The sequence below is a fragment of the Microtus ochrogaster genome, unplaced genomic scaffold (assembly GCF_000317375.1).
Source record: "Microtus ochrogaster isolate Prairie Vole_2 unplaced genomic scaffold, MicOch1.0 UNK87, whole genome shotgun sequence".
Taxonomy (NCBI): Eukaryota; Metazoa; Chordata; class Mammalia; order Rodentia; family Cricetidae; genus Microtus; species Microtus ochrogaster.
Genome location: NW_004949185.1, coordinates 472,588 through 487,474, shown reverse-complemented (window position 1 = coordinate 487,474; position 14,887 = coordinate 472,588). Strand labels below are relative to the sequence as shown.

Below are 14,887 nucleotides of genomic sequence, written 5' to 3'. Positions count from 1 at the left end.
ACGGGGTTTCTCTGTAGTTTTTGGTGCCTGTCCTGGAACTAGCTCTTGTAGACCAGGCTGGCCTTGAACTCACAGAGATCCACCTCTCTCTGCCTCCCAAGTGCTGGGATTAAAGGTGTGCGCCACCACTGCCCAGCCCTAACGCTAGTTTTATGTCAACTAGAGTCATCAGCTAGAGTCATCAGAGAGAAGAACGCTCAACTGGGAATCCGGTAAGATCCAGATGGCCAGTGGTGGTGCACACCTTTGTTTCCAGAGGCAGAGGCAGGCAGAATTTGAGGCCAGCCTGGTCTACAGAGCAAGTTCCAGGACAGGCTCCAAAAAGCTACAGAGACAAACAAAAACCAGAGATAGGCTGGGATTCAACCTGCAGGTCAGAAAAGCAAAACCAGCCAACCACTGGCTTCTACCTCTACTTTTTCCCTAAATGGCGATGCTGCCTCCAGGAATCCTCAGAATGAGACTGTGAGAGCTGTCCCTCCGTTTTATAATCCTCTTTAGGGCTAGGATTAAAGGGGTGCACTAGTGTGCTACTGGGGTTAAAGGTGTGTGTCACCACTGCCTGCTCTGTAAGGGCTGATCAGTGCGGCTGTTTTGCTCTCTGAACTACAAAGGAGGCGGGAATAGGGTCAGCACTCCTGAGGCCTCTGTTAGCTCCTGCCTGTCAGATTCCTGCCTTATTGGAGTCCCTTCAATGATGGACTAGGTACGGAAGTGTGAGCCAAATAAACACTTTCCTCCTCAAGCTGCTTTTAGTTGTATTTCATCTCAGCAATAGAACAATCCGACCCTCTTCTGACCTCCATAGGCACCAGACATATGTGTGATGTACCCACATACTTACAGGGAGACAAAACAGTCATATACATAGTCTAAAAAGAAGAAAAATTGTTTTGCTGAGTTTGAGTTCCATATGGTGGAAGTAGAGAATGGCTCCCACAATTGTCCCCTAACCTCCGTAGACTTGCTGTGGCATGTGTATGCCCCCACTGTTAGGAGCCAATTTCCTCCTAGGATTATTGCAGGAACCATCACCTTGGGGAGTCTACAGAGAACCCCACACCCCTAATTATGTTAGGAACTGTTCTATTGACAGAGCCTACCCCACACCCAAATTGGCTGTTAATGGGGAGCTACCTGTTAGCGGAACCCACCCCACATTCCAAACTATCTAGAGAACTAGGTGTGTCAACCTGTGAACTCCTGGCCTACGTGACCAACACGAACCACGTGACCAACGTGAACCACGCGGCAAGAGCCCAGGCCCCTGTGCCCACCCCCCAACTCCTTATCCTATATAAGCTGCACCCCATCTCTAATAAACGGAGGTTCTGACAAACTTAGCACATCCTCATTCCTCTCTCCCAGCTCATATCTTCCAGATAGTGCCTCGCCGGGACCCTGGAATAACTGACTGCAGGGTGGGTTACAACCCCTAGACTGAGTAGCCCACCCAAAAGCGGTTTACACCCCACCACGCATGATAGAACTTTTAGAGTTCAGGTATGATGCACATCTTTAATTCCAATATGCAGGAGGCAGAATCCAGCAGATCTCTGAGCTTGCGACCATCCTGGTCTACACAGTTTCAGGCCAGCCAGCCAAAGATTCTGAGTGAGACTGTTTCAAAACCAAAAGCATTCCCCAGGATGTCTAGCTGATGGAACAGGATTTTTTTTTGTTGTTTTGTTGTTGTTTTTTGAGACAGGGTTTCTCTGTGGTTTTGGAGCCTGTCCTGGAACTAGCTCTGTAGACCAGGCTGGTCTCGAACTCACAGAGATCCGCCTGCCTCTGCCTCCCAAGTGCTGGGATTAAAGGCGTGCGCCACCACCGCCTGGTGATGGAACAGGATTTGAAGAGAGGCAGAAGACCTTGAAGGATACAGAGTTGGGGAAGGAGGAGAAACTGAGATGTACGCAGCAAGAGAATGCTGGTCCCGAATGCTTGGTGTTCGTGGGATCCCAACAGGATCCCAGGCACACAGGACAAACAGGAGGATCCTGAGACTGCAAGCCTACCAAGTTGGCAGGTGTCTTGACTGTTATTCTGAGTAATGGCCACATGAGGGCAGACCTCTTAGCGCTCATGTAGCTAAAAATTACCCTCTCCCACCTTGAGGGGAACTAAGCAGCCTGTGGTCACAGCTCTCCTCTTCAAGGCCACATCGCTTCTTCTCCTCATCTCCTACAAGCCCAAGACTCTCTTTTTCTTCCTTCTGTCCACCCGCCCACCTTCCCTCCCCTCTCTCATTTTTTTGCACCCAGATCAGGTGACTCCTAACTGCCTTGAATTGCAGCTCCAGAGAATCCAACACCCTCTTCTGACCTTTGTATACCCTACACCTCTATCCCAGGATATGTGAAGTCACGTACAGATACATAAGAACGAGAAAATCATAAATTAAAAAAAATCTGGGTGTGGTCACTAGTGCAGTAACTGACCCTAGAACTGTGAAGTTAGACACCCATACACATAAGATTGATCTTTTCTTTTTTCTCGTCACAAAGACAGGCTGAGCATATCAACTCCACATCCTTTGGTCCAAGTGTGGTTTCTTGTTTTTGTTGTTTTGGTTTTGGGTTTGTTTTTTCTGTTTTTTTTGAGACAGGGTTTCCCTGTGTAGTCCTGGCTGTCCTGGAACTAGCTCTGTAGACCAGGCTGGCCTGGAACTCTCCAAGATTTGCCTGCTTCTCTGTCTCCTGGAGTTACAGGTGTGCACCACTATGCCTGGCCACAGTCAGTGCTCTGAACCACTGAGCTATCTCTCCAGTGCTGCCCTCCCCCCACACTTTAAAGATTTATTCTTTTATGCTTATGTTATCTACATGTAAGTGTACCACACGCATAGAAGCCAAAGGAGGGTGCTGGATCCCCTGTAACTGGAGTTACAGACAGCTGTGATCTGCTGTGTGGGTGCCAGGGCTGAACCTGGATCCTCTGAGAGAGCAGCAGATGCCCTTAACCGCCTACAAGTGCTCCAGTGGGCCCACAACATCAAGGCTGGCCTGAGCTACAGAGTTAATTGAGGCTAGCCTAGACTACAGAATGACTCCCTACTTCAAAAATCCCCAAAATTTCTGTGATGCTCATCATATGAAACGTTTCTATATTCCCTGCAGGTGTTTAAAAGGGCATGGTGGTGCACTGGTGGGAAGGGGTGCGGGTGCTGCAAAGGCAGACAGGTCTCTGTGTAGACCAGGTCAGCTATGGTCTAGATAGCAAGTTCCAGGCTAGCCAGACCCATACAGCAAGACCTTGTCTCAAACACTAAAATCCAGCTCATGAATAAAATATGACTGCTAATAAAATCGTTTATTCAGACTTTTAGTGACTGTCTTTTTCTCTTTTGTGTTCATTTTTTTTTTTTTTTCGGTTTTTTTTTTTTTGCTTTGGGTGAAGGTGTCAGATCCCCTGGAACTGGATTTACAGTTGTGAGCGGCCATGTGGGTGCTGGGAATTGAACCCAGGTCCTCTGGAAGAGCAGTTAGTGCTCTTAACCGAGCCATCTCTCCAGCCCATTTTTCTTTTTGAGGGACAATTTCCCACCCACATCTAAGGGATGCCATTTCTAACTCCACACACGCTGTTCATGGGAGAAAACTGGTGGACAGCCTGGGCTTTGTGCAGCTGCCCAACCACACACACACACACACACACACACACACACACACACACACACACACACACACATTCTTCATACCAAGTTTCTCTTTAGCTTTTCCAGACAAGGTTTTTCTGTGTAGTGTTGCCTGCCTCTGCCTCCAGAGTACTGGATTAAAGGTGTGCTCCACCACCCACTCACACCCACGACCTTGGTATTCACTAGGTAACACCCTGTCATTTCTGCAGTCTCATCTAGATGTGAGGGCGTGTAGTGTTCTCCCCAGACAGCAGCTTAGGACTGACTACCATCTACTACCTCAACAACCTCAAGAGCACACCAGCTCCGCTATCCAGATGGGTACCTGGTCAGTCAGGATCTCCAGCACCGAGAATCCCTGCAGAGGCTCTACAGCTCACCACGCTGTGCACTTCTGGACTCCCTACCCTCTACACCGTAAGCCTTCCTCTCTTCCCTTCCAGCCATGCTTAAGTGAGTGGATGGCTAAACCCCACCAGCTGTGCACCAGTTGTTCCTTCCACACCACTGGATCTGCCTCTCTCAGGCGTGGACTGGCTTTGGTCCTCACTCCAGCTCCATGAGCTGTCACCAAATAACCCATCTCTGAAACTGTCCTTCTTGGACACACGGCAATTCTTAACCAAAATTAGGTACATGGCAGTCAGTTGTATCATAAATGTCCTTAGTTTTCAAGTCTTCTCTAACCATTCACGGAAGCAGAGCCTTTCTCTTCCCAGGTCTTCTGTAGTGCCACAATTTTAAGGCATGACTCATATAGCCAATGAGTCTTCCTGCACCCCCGGGTGCTGGAGCTACCGCTGTGTCCTGTGCCCACAGGGACTGCTGGCCTTAGATCAGTGTTCTGGAGCCCTAAGCACAGGGTGGAGCACCACTTCATTCAAAGGGTGGGCTTGGTCATCTTCCCTTCCCTGAGGGTACAGCCGGCACACTGGCTGGGGAGGAGAGGAAACTCCACACAGGGACAGAGCATCAACACCCCTCTCCTTTATTTCCTCCCCTCTAAAAGGAGCTTCCAGTTCAGCAGCTCTCCTTTCCTGCCCGAGTCCCCACCAGACAAGTGACCACAGCAGCCTGTGGTTCCGACTGTTTGTGTCAGTGAGTCAGGACCAGACCTCCTTTCAGAAGGAGGACCGGACAGTGTCAGTTCTGAGTGGCAAGAGGGGACTCTACCACAGCAAAGGTCACCTCAGCTATCTGAGGGGAACAGCCCTTCAGTGGGAAGGACACAATCCACACATCAAGTCAACACTCCACCTCCATGGCCCATGGGCTGCAGTTGGCAGCAGACACAGCAGGCTTCTAGGTGGACAGAAAGGAGGTGGGCAGAGATTCTGGCCACAGGAGCTTCTCTCAGCAGGCTTCCAGGAGGGGCACTCAATCCCGTGGTCGATTGATCATGACTTCACCCAGGGCCTCCAACACCTCTCGCTTGTAGTCATCGAAGTCGCCATCGATTTGACTGATACTCTGCTCCTCCACCACCCACAATTGGCAGTTGGTTTCTGTGATGAGTCGGGCATCGTGGCTAACAACAATCACAGCTTTGGAGAAAGAAGGGAGTCAGAACAGGAAAGGAGAGCCCAGCTCACACTTTTTGGGCTGCTCCTCCCATCCGAGCAGACTTACCTCCTTTGTACTCATTGATGGCTTCCCCCAGGGCGTCGATAGACTCTATGTCCAAGTTGTTGGTTGGCTCATCCTGTGGAGAAGGAGCGGAGCGTTCCGTGGCCGAGCACTGCGGCTGTGTCTGCAGTGCTCACCCTCAAGCCCCTTCCTGTGACTGGCCACTTACCAGGATAAGGACATCAGGCTCCCGACAGGCCAGCTCTGCAAATACAACTCGGGCTTTCTGCCCACCTGCCACAGAAGAAAAGGTATTGAGACTCCATTATGTGCTAAGGACATGGGGCTCCCCATTTGTGCGCCTCCTCCTGCCAGTCTCCAGGGAGAATCGATGAGGTCACCTCCTCGGGCACCCAAGAGTGGTAGTACCGGAGAGTTTGCAGATCTGGATGGTGTGGGCGTGGCTCTCCAGGCCAAAGCGACCCAAGCACTTCCGGGCATCCTGGTAGGGCAGGTTGAAGCTCCTCTGCAGGTACTCGGTGGGCGTCTCCTCCATGTGCAGCTGCTCGGCATACTGCTGGTTAAAGAAGCCTATTTTCTGCCCAAGAGGAGAGGGAGGTGGTCAGTCGGAGTCCTGCTTCCTGCCAGACTTCCACACCTCAGTCCCAAGGCCAGCTTACCAGGCGATGGTTCTTTCTCATTTCCCCGTTGGTCTGCAAGGAAAATGTAAGAACAGGGAGGCAGAAGGGTTGTGACACAGTAGCCAGTTTTTCCTTTTTCCTTCCCTTCCCTTCCCTTCCCTCCCTCCCTTTTTGAGATGGCCTTATTCTGCAGCCCAGGCTAGCAATACCCGTCTCAGACTCCACAGAGCTACATTTATGAGTGCGAGCCACCATAAATGTTTTCTTAAGAGAAACAAATATCAGAGTTGGGCTGGGAATAAATGAACCCAAGAAAGTGAAAATGGGTGCAAGGGGGTGAGGAGGGCACTGAGGGAGACACCAGGTTCCCCTGCAGTGACCCAGAGCTAAGCTGGGTGGTGGCACACACCACACAATCCCAGCTACCTAAGGTGAGAAAGGACAGGGCAATTTAGCAAGACCATATTAAAACAAGCTGAAGGACACCGTGTGTCACTCCCCAGCATTACGGCCCTACGCAGGAGTGAGGGTGCAGCCCTCAGCAGTGCGTACTTCTATCAGCCTACAAGGGTGAGTACTGGGCCCTCTCCTCTCCCTTCTGGCTTTGGGACTCACTGGTGTCAGCTTGCCAGTCAGCAGCAGCAGCAGTGTGCTCTTCCCCACACCGTTGGGGCCCACGATACAAACTGGAAGGAGACAGGTGGTCAGAGAAGCAGCCTCAGTCTTGAGACTCATGCTCCACACCCCCGTCACCCAGGACCAACTCACTCCGCGAGTCCATGTCGATGCCAAAATCCAGGTTCTTAAAGAGGGGCTTCTGCCCCTCATAGCCAAATGTCACACCTGAGAAAAAGCAGCCATTTATAACTTCCCAGTCATTGCAGAGGCCTGGCCTTGGAGGAAAGGGCTAGAGCTTCGGTGCAAAGCTAAGGCTCAGGGCTCTGCTATCCATGGCAGCAGTGGTCACTCACCGTGCAGGCCGAGCACAGGTGGGCTGAGAGGTGGCGGGTCTGGGAAGGTGAAGCGCACAGTGTATTCCTTGGGGCGCTTCAGGAGCTCAGGGGGCTCCTGAGACTCCTCATCCTGGTTTTTCCGACGGCATTTCTGCTGTTTTCGAGTCAGGACTTCCTTTGTTTGCTTTTCCTGGACGAGGGAAGAAGGCAGCAATCCATGCGGGCTCAGTCCCACAGGCTCCCACCCTGCTCCCCACAAGTTTAGACACGCACTGCCTGCTTGGTAGACTTGCCCCCAGCCTTCAGCTCCTTCAGCTTCTTCTCCTGTTTCTCATATTGCTTTAACAGTTCTTTCTGCTTCTGCTGGTACATCTTCTTGAAGGTCACTGGGGGCAGAGGAACAGCCAGGGACAGGTGAATTGGGGAGAGAAGCCATGTATGGAAGTTTGAAGACACAGCACATCGCCAGCCCAGGGCCTGTTACTCAGGTCCTGCTCGGGGGTCCACCTGCGCCCCCCCCCCTCCCCGTCGAGAGCTTCCTTACTGTAATTGCCCCTGTAGTAATGGAGCCTCTGGGCATCGAGGTGGATGATATCAGTGCAGACGTCGTCCAGAAAGCCCTGGTCGTGCGAGACAATCAGCAACGTCTTCCTCCAGCCCTGAAGGTAGCTGCAGTGTAGAAAGGGGTGTGGGGTGTTATAATAAGGGGCGGGAACAGGGAAAGCAGCCAATGGGAGGCAACGACACAAAAGTGGAGAACAGAGGCCACGCACTTATTGAGCCAGATGACAGCGTTGAGGTCCAGGTGGTTGGTGGGCTCATCCAGCATCAGCAGTGTGGGTTCCATGAACAATGCCCTAAGGAGGAATGGAGGGCAAGGTCAGCAGACCCGGAGCCCCTGGCTGGCAGAACTTAACGAGAACTTTCTATTAGACAGGGACCACAAGGGAGAATGCCCCGAGCTCTCACACTCCACAGTGAGGGTAGTGTACCATGGCCTCGAACCTGATTGCTAAAGTGGCCTTGGAAGAAAGGAAAGGGAAAAGAAACGGGCAGAGTAGCAGTAGGGCCCACCTGGCCAGGGAGACACGCATGCGCCAACCCCCAGAGAACTTCTGTGTGGGACGATTCTGCATCTCAGGGTCAAAGCCCAAACCAGCCAGGATCCGCCTTGCCTTGGCCTCTGCAGACGCTGCCCCAGTAGCCCGCAATTCCTCATAGACCTGGGAGGAGGAGAAGGGGACCCATGTCCAAGGGTCCCAAGACCCCCAGGCTCACCCTGCCTCCCCACGGCAGCTCCCCTACCTTTTCCAAGACCCCCAGGCTCGCCCTGCCTCCCCACGGCAGCTCCTCTACCTTTTCCAGCCTCTCAGCGGCCGTGTCATCCCCCTGCTCCAGCTGCCCCTGAAGCTGCCGCTCTTCCTCCAGCAACTTGAGTCGCTTGGTGTCCGCACGAAGCACAGCCTGCACTGCTGGCGTTTCATCAGCCACCACCTCTAAGGAAGGGCAGGTTCAAATGTCAACGCCAGTCCTGGCCACCTGACTTAGGCAGAGCTCCTAGCCCCCCCCCGCCCCGCCTCACCCTGCTCACCCCTCCCCCACGCCCCTTGCCCCCACTCCCGGCCTCACCCTGCTCGCACAGCAGCACATCAATGTTAGGGGGGATGCTCAGGGCACGGTTGGCAATGTGTTTCAGGAGTGTGGTCTTGCCTTTGCTGGAGAACAAGAACCATGAGGACCCAGCCACCCAGAGCATCCTCCTTTCCCCTTCAGCCCCACCTTCTCACCCATTGGGCCCCACCAGCCCGTAGCGGCGGCCGGCGACGATGTACAGGTCAGCGTTGACAAACAGCTCCTTGCCATGGGCCGAGATGCTGAACTTTTCCAACTGTAGCCGACAGATTGGAGGAACCCAGGACAAACATGCACACAAACACACACACAGGAGAAATCTTCACTTTCCTCAGTGGGGCCAGCCTTTCTACCCCTTCCCTCCAAGCATGGGTGCTCTTATTTTTGCCACCGCGCAAGCCAGCAGAACCTTCCCAGTGCATCCACTCCTTTACATGCCTTCTGGGGCTACCAAGAGCCCGAGAGAAAGCGAGGACAGGCCTTTCCTGAGGTGAGTAAGTGGGCAAAGGCCCACACATCTCACCTTGATGTCAGATGCATTTTCTAGCATTGCCTGGCGGGAGGACACCTCTGCCTGGGACACTGAGAAGTCATTTTCTACAGCATTAGCTGCTTTTAATGACTCCATCTGGCGTTCATAATCCATCTGGGGAAGGAAAGGACGCTCATGTCACCACAGCAGCTCCACCCTGTCATGGCTGAGAGGGGCTGAGGGACACACCACCCCCTCCTTTCAGCTGCTCTGTGTCAAGCAGCCCCAAAGCTCTCCTCATACCTGGCCTTACAAACCCACAGACACCATGAAGAGCAAGGCTGACCTGTTTCTTCAGCTTTTTCTTTTCCTTTTTGCTAAGGTGGGCATAGGGGTCATTTGCCTTCGACTCCCCCTCCTCCTCTTCTCTCTCTTCCTCTCCGCCCTGTGAGAGCACGTGGCAATCAAGAAACAATCAGAAGCAGCAGCAGCACACACCAAGGACTGACGTCCTAGAAAGCTGATTCTGGGTGTGGTGGTGAGACAGTGAGTGCTACCTCCTGGTCTGCAGAGTGAGTTCCAAGACAGCTAGGACTACACAGAGAAACCTTGTCTTGAAAAACCAAATAAAAAACAAATAACAAAAACAAAACAAAACAAACAAAAAACCCAAACCCAGAAACAGACAAACAAAAGCTCCCTTCGCACCTGCCATGCATCCAAGTGGGGCAGGGAGCTGAGCTGTCCTCCCTACCCAGCCTGGTCTAGCTTATGGTTTGCTCTCACTCATCCCGAGTCCTTGTTCAACACTGCCACCAGAAACCACCGGTGTGAAATGTGTGGTAAGGAATGAAAGGAAAGGCCTGTAACTAAAGAACTAACTTCCAAATGTAATGGAGGGTGGGACAAATGAATTTCTGTCATTAACATGCAGAGAAAGAACTGCAGTGTGCAGCCTGAGGATGTTAGAGAGAGAGACGACAGCATCCAGACGTGATAACTGAGACCAGCACACGACAAGGCGTGTTCTAGATCACAGTGCCAGCGAATGGCACAGACAGAGGCAAGCTCATCAGAGGCAAACTCCAGGCCTTTTCCTCTTCCATCCAGTGCAGCTCCAGCCTCTGGGCCAAACCTGACCAATGCCTGTCTTCATGTGGCCCACGGGGTAAAATGGCTGCCACTTTCCAAGAGTTGTAAAAAGATGAGACAGAGAGACAAACCTAAACACTACTTCAGTGCCCTTTCCTACAGTCCCGGCTGTGCTGGAACTCAGTTCTGCCTCTCTCCCAAGCACCGGGATTAAAGGTGGGCTCCACCGCCTCGCAGGACAGCAACAGACTTCACCCCTCCCGCCCTGGGCCCCAGCAGAACACAGACCTGCTCTGCCTTCTTGGCTTTTTCTCTCTCCTTCTCTTTAGTTAGTTCTTCATCATCTTCTCCTTCACTGTCTGGAGCAGCACATTTATTCTGAGGCTAACAAGGGAAAGACAGGCCTGAGGAAATGCTCCACTGATGAGAGCTGTCACCTGCAGCCGTCACCTGCAGCTCTCACCTTGGCCTTCCCTTTGGACTTCTCCTCCTTTCCTGCCCGTCTGTTCTTGAGCCCAGGCTGCTGCTCCTCAGACACAGCCTGCGGGACACACACAGATGACTTTGTTACTCTGCCACTTACAAACACATTTCCAGAGAGCCCGCCAAGTTTCAAAAGGGCTGCGGGGGGTGGGGTAGGGGGTGGACACACGACATGAGACCCAGAAAGTGCCACTCAAGCAGGAGTAAACCAGACAAGGGCTAGAAGGCTGGGGGGAGCAGCAGAACGGCAGCAAAGGCTTCAGCAAGGAAGGACGCAGCCAAACTGCTGCAATGCCATGGCAGAGTCCCAAGGGGAGAGGCAGGCAGAGGGGTCTTTGCTTCAGATTTGGAGTTTTAACCTCTGAAGACTGCGGCAGACAGACAACTCTGAGTAAAGATGAGTTTTGGCGGCACGACCAGGGCAAACTTAGGAGAGCTGGTTTACAAGCAGGAAACCACGCCTCACCTTGTTGATGCGATTCTTCTCTGGCTTGGCAGGCTTGGGAGCATGCTTTTCTTCCTCCTCCTCGTCATCACTGTCATCCTGAATCAGGGCTTCAAAAACATTCCCACCCTGCAGGAAAAGACCTCAGAAGTCAGTGGGGCTGCTGCGGCTGCCCTTGGGATTCTCTGCTCACCTGCTGAGAGCTCACCTTGGCCTTCTTCCCTCCTCGGGGAACCGGCACAGGCACTGAAAGGACAAGGAGAGGAAATGGTCAAGAAGATTCCAGTGTCTGGCTCCTTCACTTCACCAACACAAAGACCTTGCAAGGAATGAGGCCTTACCAACCATGAATTTCGGATGCCTCCCTGCCCCTCAGGTTCCTTTCCCTCTCTCTCTCTTTTTCTTCCTTTCTTTCTGAGACACAGTTTCTCTGTGGAACAGTCCTGGCTGTCCTGAACTTGCTTTGTAGACTAAGCTGGCCTTGAACTCAGAGATCCCTGCCTCTGAGTTTGGGGTTAAAGGCATGCGCCACCACCTCCTGGTGTCCCCTCCAGAAACTTACCCTCGTCCTCCTCATCACTGGCTGGCACAGAGAGCTGCTTAAGACGCTCCATGAGCTCTTTCTCTTCACCATCGTCATCCACATCCTTCTTCCGTCGGCCTTTTCGGGTGTCTCGCTTTTTCTTCTGCTGCTGAAACAATGTGGAGTTAATTGAAGTCCTATCAGCCGAGGGCTCAGAGGGGCTGGTGGGTCCGAGATGTCCCGGGATTCCCAGCCCGTCATGGGTACCTGCTGCTGCTGCTGCTGCTCCTTGTCCTTCTGGGCTTTCTCTTCTTCCCCAGCTTGTTTGTCTTCTACTGCCAGTTCCTCAAAGAACTGTAAAGGGGACAAGACGCAGCAAGCCGCTCAGAGGCCGCCAGCTGTGTGCATGGAGGCCTCATCTTGCCTCTCTCTCCTTTACAAAGTACCAGTGGTCATCTTTTTTTTATCTGAATTCACCATGCCTAACTCTCATTCATGTTTGCTCCCCAAGAACGTCTGGTTCCCACTTTTGTACAAGTATGACACACGCGTGCCCACTGAAGCCATGAGCCCACTGAACTCCCCAACCTGAAGACCTGTAAGACAGCAGTATTTGTTCTTTTATGGTTTTTGTTTGTTTGGTTTTCTAGACAGGGAGTCTCTGTAGCTTTTGGAGCCTGTCCTGGAACTTGCTCTGCAGACCAGGGTGCCCTTCAATTCACAGATACCTGCCCCTTTCTGCTTCTGGGATTAAAGGCGTGTGCTACCACGGTCTGGCCACTGATTTTTTTTTTTTTCTTCCTAGACAGGGTTTCTGTGTAGCCCTGGCTGTCCTGGAACTCACCCTAGTGGACAGGTTGGCCTTGACTCAGATATTTGACTGCTGTCTGCCTCCTGAGTGCTGGGATTAAAGGCGTGCAACATCATCATCACTGCCCAGCTCTTTCTGAATTTTTAAAAATATGAATTCTTTGAGACTCTCCCAGGAGCCCATGTGCCTCCTGCTTCCTGACTGACAAAACTACCCAGCCACCCAGAGTCCCTTTTCGTAGCAAGCCCTGTCCCTCCTCAGACCTCACAGGTCCATTTATACACATGGGAGCACCCACAGCCACTTCTCTTCCTGGACCCTCATTTTCTCACCGTCTTTTTGGTCTTCTTGTCCTTTTTGCCTTTTTTCACCACTTTGTCTGGAAAGTAAAACAGAAATCACAACATTAGGTTGTTACAGACACCCAGCAGCCTGAGCTCCAGCGGAGCTCCAGCTGGCTCTACCCGGAAAACACAGTCTCACAAAACAGCCCGTCTGCTTTCCTTCGCTCTTCCAAACACTACTTCCTTAGAACACTTCTTCAAGCTAGGCAGAGGCAGGTGGATCTGTGAGTTCAAGGCCAGCCTGCTCTACAGAGCTATTACTCAGAGAAACTCTGTCTTGAAAAACAAAAGAGCAAGGGCCCTGAGAAAAAGTGGATTTTTTTTGGGTGGAGAGGAGAGGCTAGCTAGGCTCACACCTCGTGCCACACAGGGCTCCTATGGAGGAAGGCACAGGTGGGTCACAAGGCCATGTCTAGACCAGCTGTCAGAAGAAACACTCATGTGGAAACACGCGAGTCAAATGGGACACGGTCAGGCTGCGGGGAAGGCTTTAGTTGGCCGAGGAGCAGTGCGTTATTGGGGTGACCTTTGGTACCTTCAAGCCTTGCGTTCACTTCAGCTTTTCCCTATCCCACTGTACTGTGTGTGATCCCCTACCCTACGGTACCGTGTGTGTGTGTGTGTGTGTGTGTGTGTGTGTGTGTGTGTGAAGGCTGTAGGCCACGACAATGACCATCTGCGGATGAACACCCAGGCTGTGCTGAATCTACAGTGTAAAGGACAACTGGTCACTTTCCCATGCAGTCTTCTCGTCTAGAGAGTGACTCCAAAGACTGTCTCTCAGGGCACAAAGGAGTCTGGTCCACTGCTCACTTCTGCCCACTGTTACACATGCAACCCTCCACTCTCCGTGCAGAGGAAGGGTTAATCACGACTTCCCTCTGTGGCCGGGACACTACCATGGTTTCTGAAGGCCACACTCACTCAGAGACGTCATCAGTCGCCTGCTAGCTGTCACTGCTTCCTTTTTAAAGGACTTATTTTACATGCAGGGACGTGTCAGAATGCCAGCAGAGGGCACTAGGTCCTTTGGGACTAAAGTCACACCTGCTGAGCCTTTCCAGCCCCCACAGTAAGCATAGCTGCATCCGAATCCCATGTGTTCCACACTCCTTATTTATCAGAAAAGTCTTACTGAATATCTGTTTTGCCAAAAAACTAAACAAAACAGAACAAAAAGCCCTGGATATAATAAAAGACAGTCTCTCTACTTTATAGCCTCAGAGGCTAACAGAGGCCCTACCCATCTTTCCTGCTTCCTGCCCCAGCTAGGCTGTGGACTCTTATCCTCCCAGGTACCTCGCTAAGTCCAGACATAGAAACTAGTCTCTGCTCTACGCATCCTACCCAGAATGCTTTTCAAGCCTGAGCCTGGTACTCACTGGGTGACTGGAGCTCACAGGTCAGAGGGAGTGCAGGGTTAATACTCGGAACCTTCACGTGCCAGCCAGCTCGTGGAGCCCAATCCCAATGACCTAGGGCCTCACATACACTGGCCCGTCACAACTCAACCACATCTCACCTTTAATTTTGAGGCGGAGTCTCACTAAGTTGCCCAGTCTGGCCTCCAGCTTTGGCCTCCCACATATTTGGAATTACAGACCTGAGCCACCAGGTCTGCTCCGCGCCTCCCAACCCCCACGGTTTCTCTATGTACCCCTGGCTGTCCTGGAGTTCACTCTGTAGATCCTGCTGGCTTCAAAATCAGAGATTCATTTGCCTCTGCTTCCTGAGTACTAGAATTAAAAGTGTGAGCCACCATGCCTGACATCTTAGCTGGAATGAGAAAACCCTGTGCACAGGTCATCACGGGACCAGAGCTCCGCCACGCCTCTCCTCTTCCTACCTCCATATTATAGCTTTCCTTAAACTTCTTAAACTTTCCTGAGTTACAAAGCAGGAAAAAACCACTTGAATATTAACATTCCTGGTCTATATTTGTAATCGAGCTAACAGGCTAAGGAAAGAGAACTGAGTTTGAGCCCTGTCTGGGCATCTCAGCAAAACCTTGTCTCACACAACAGCTGAGACTGAGACCATCCTCAGCAGTTCAAGGCCACTCTCCACTCAAGTCTGTGGTGACAACACTGCAAGGCCAGGCTGGAACAACGCGTGGTTAAGGCCATCCCTGGCCTGGGCTACATTAAAGCCTTTAAGCTGTGTTTATAAGGTGTATAAGAAGCAAAAGTGGCCGGGCGATGGTGGCGCATGCCTTTAATCCCAGCACTCGGGAGGCAGAGGCAGGCGGATCTCTGTGAGTTCGAGACCAGCCTGGTCTACAGAGC

At 52.1% G+C, this 14,887-nt stretch overlaps 1 protein-coding gene across 3 annotated transcripts in view; it reads right to left on the bottom strand.

Moving 5' to 3' along the window:
- Positions 1-4,610: 4,610 nt before the first annotated feature.
- Abcf1 (ATP binding cassette subfamily F member 1) overlaps positions 4,611-14,887 on the bottom strand; it is a 13,979-nt gene continuing 3,702 nt past the window's right edge. For 2 of the 3 annotated variants that reach the window (XM_005370735.2, XM_026777837.1), the window contains exons 2-25: positions 12,591-12,637; positions 11,715-11,801; positions 11,487-11,616; positions 11,133-11,170; positions 10,946-11,053; positions 10,460-10,537; positions 10,285-10,380; positions 9,251-9,349; positions 8,956-9,078; positions 8,588-8,688; positions 8,430-8,515; positions 8,157-8,296; positions 7,875-8,023; positions 7,574-7,657; positions 7,345-7,469; positions 7,074-7,186; positions 6,819-6,990; positions 6,616-6,690; positions 6,463-6,533; positions 5,887-5,919; positions 5,636-5,804; positions 5,436-5,500; positions 5,270-5,342; positions 4,611-5,184 (exon numbers count right to left, since the gene is read on the bottom strand). In XM_005370735.2, coding sequence (XP_005370792.2) covers positions 5,018-5,184; positions 5,270-5,342; positions 5,436-5,500; positions 5,636-5,804; positions 5,887-5,919; positions 6,463-6,533; positions 6,616-6,690; positions 6,819-6,990; positions 7,074-7,186; positions 7,345-7,469; positions 7,574-7,657; positions 7,875-8,023; positions 8,157-8,296; positions 8,430-8,515; positions 8,588-8,688; positions 8,956-9,078; positions 9,251-9,349; positions 10,285-10,380; positions 10,460-10,537; positions 10,946-11,053; positions 11,133-11,170; positions 11,487-11,616; positions 11,715-11,801; positions 12,591-12,637 — 2,429 coding nt within the window. In that variant the 3' untranslated portion in view covers positions 4,611-5,017. The remainder of the gene's footprint in view (positions 5,185-5,269; positions 5,343-5,435; positions 5,501-5,635; positions 5,805-5,886; positions 5,920-6,462; positions 6,534-6,615; positions 6,691-6,818; positions 6,991-7,073; positions 7,187-7,344; positions 7,470-7,573; positions 7,658-7,874; positions 8,024-8,156; positions 8,297-8,429; positions 8,516-8,587; positions 8,689-8,955; positions 9,079-9,250; positions 9,350-10,284; positions 10,381-10,459; positions 10,538-10,945; positions 11,054-11,132; positions 11,171-11,486; positions 11,617-11,714; positions 11,802-12,590; positions 12,638-14,887) is intronic. The other variant, XM_013355052.2, reaches the window with a different exon arrangement.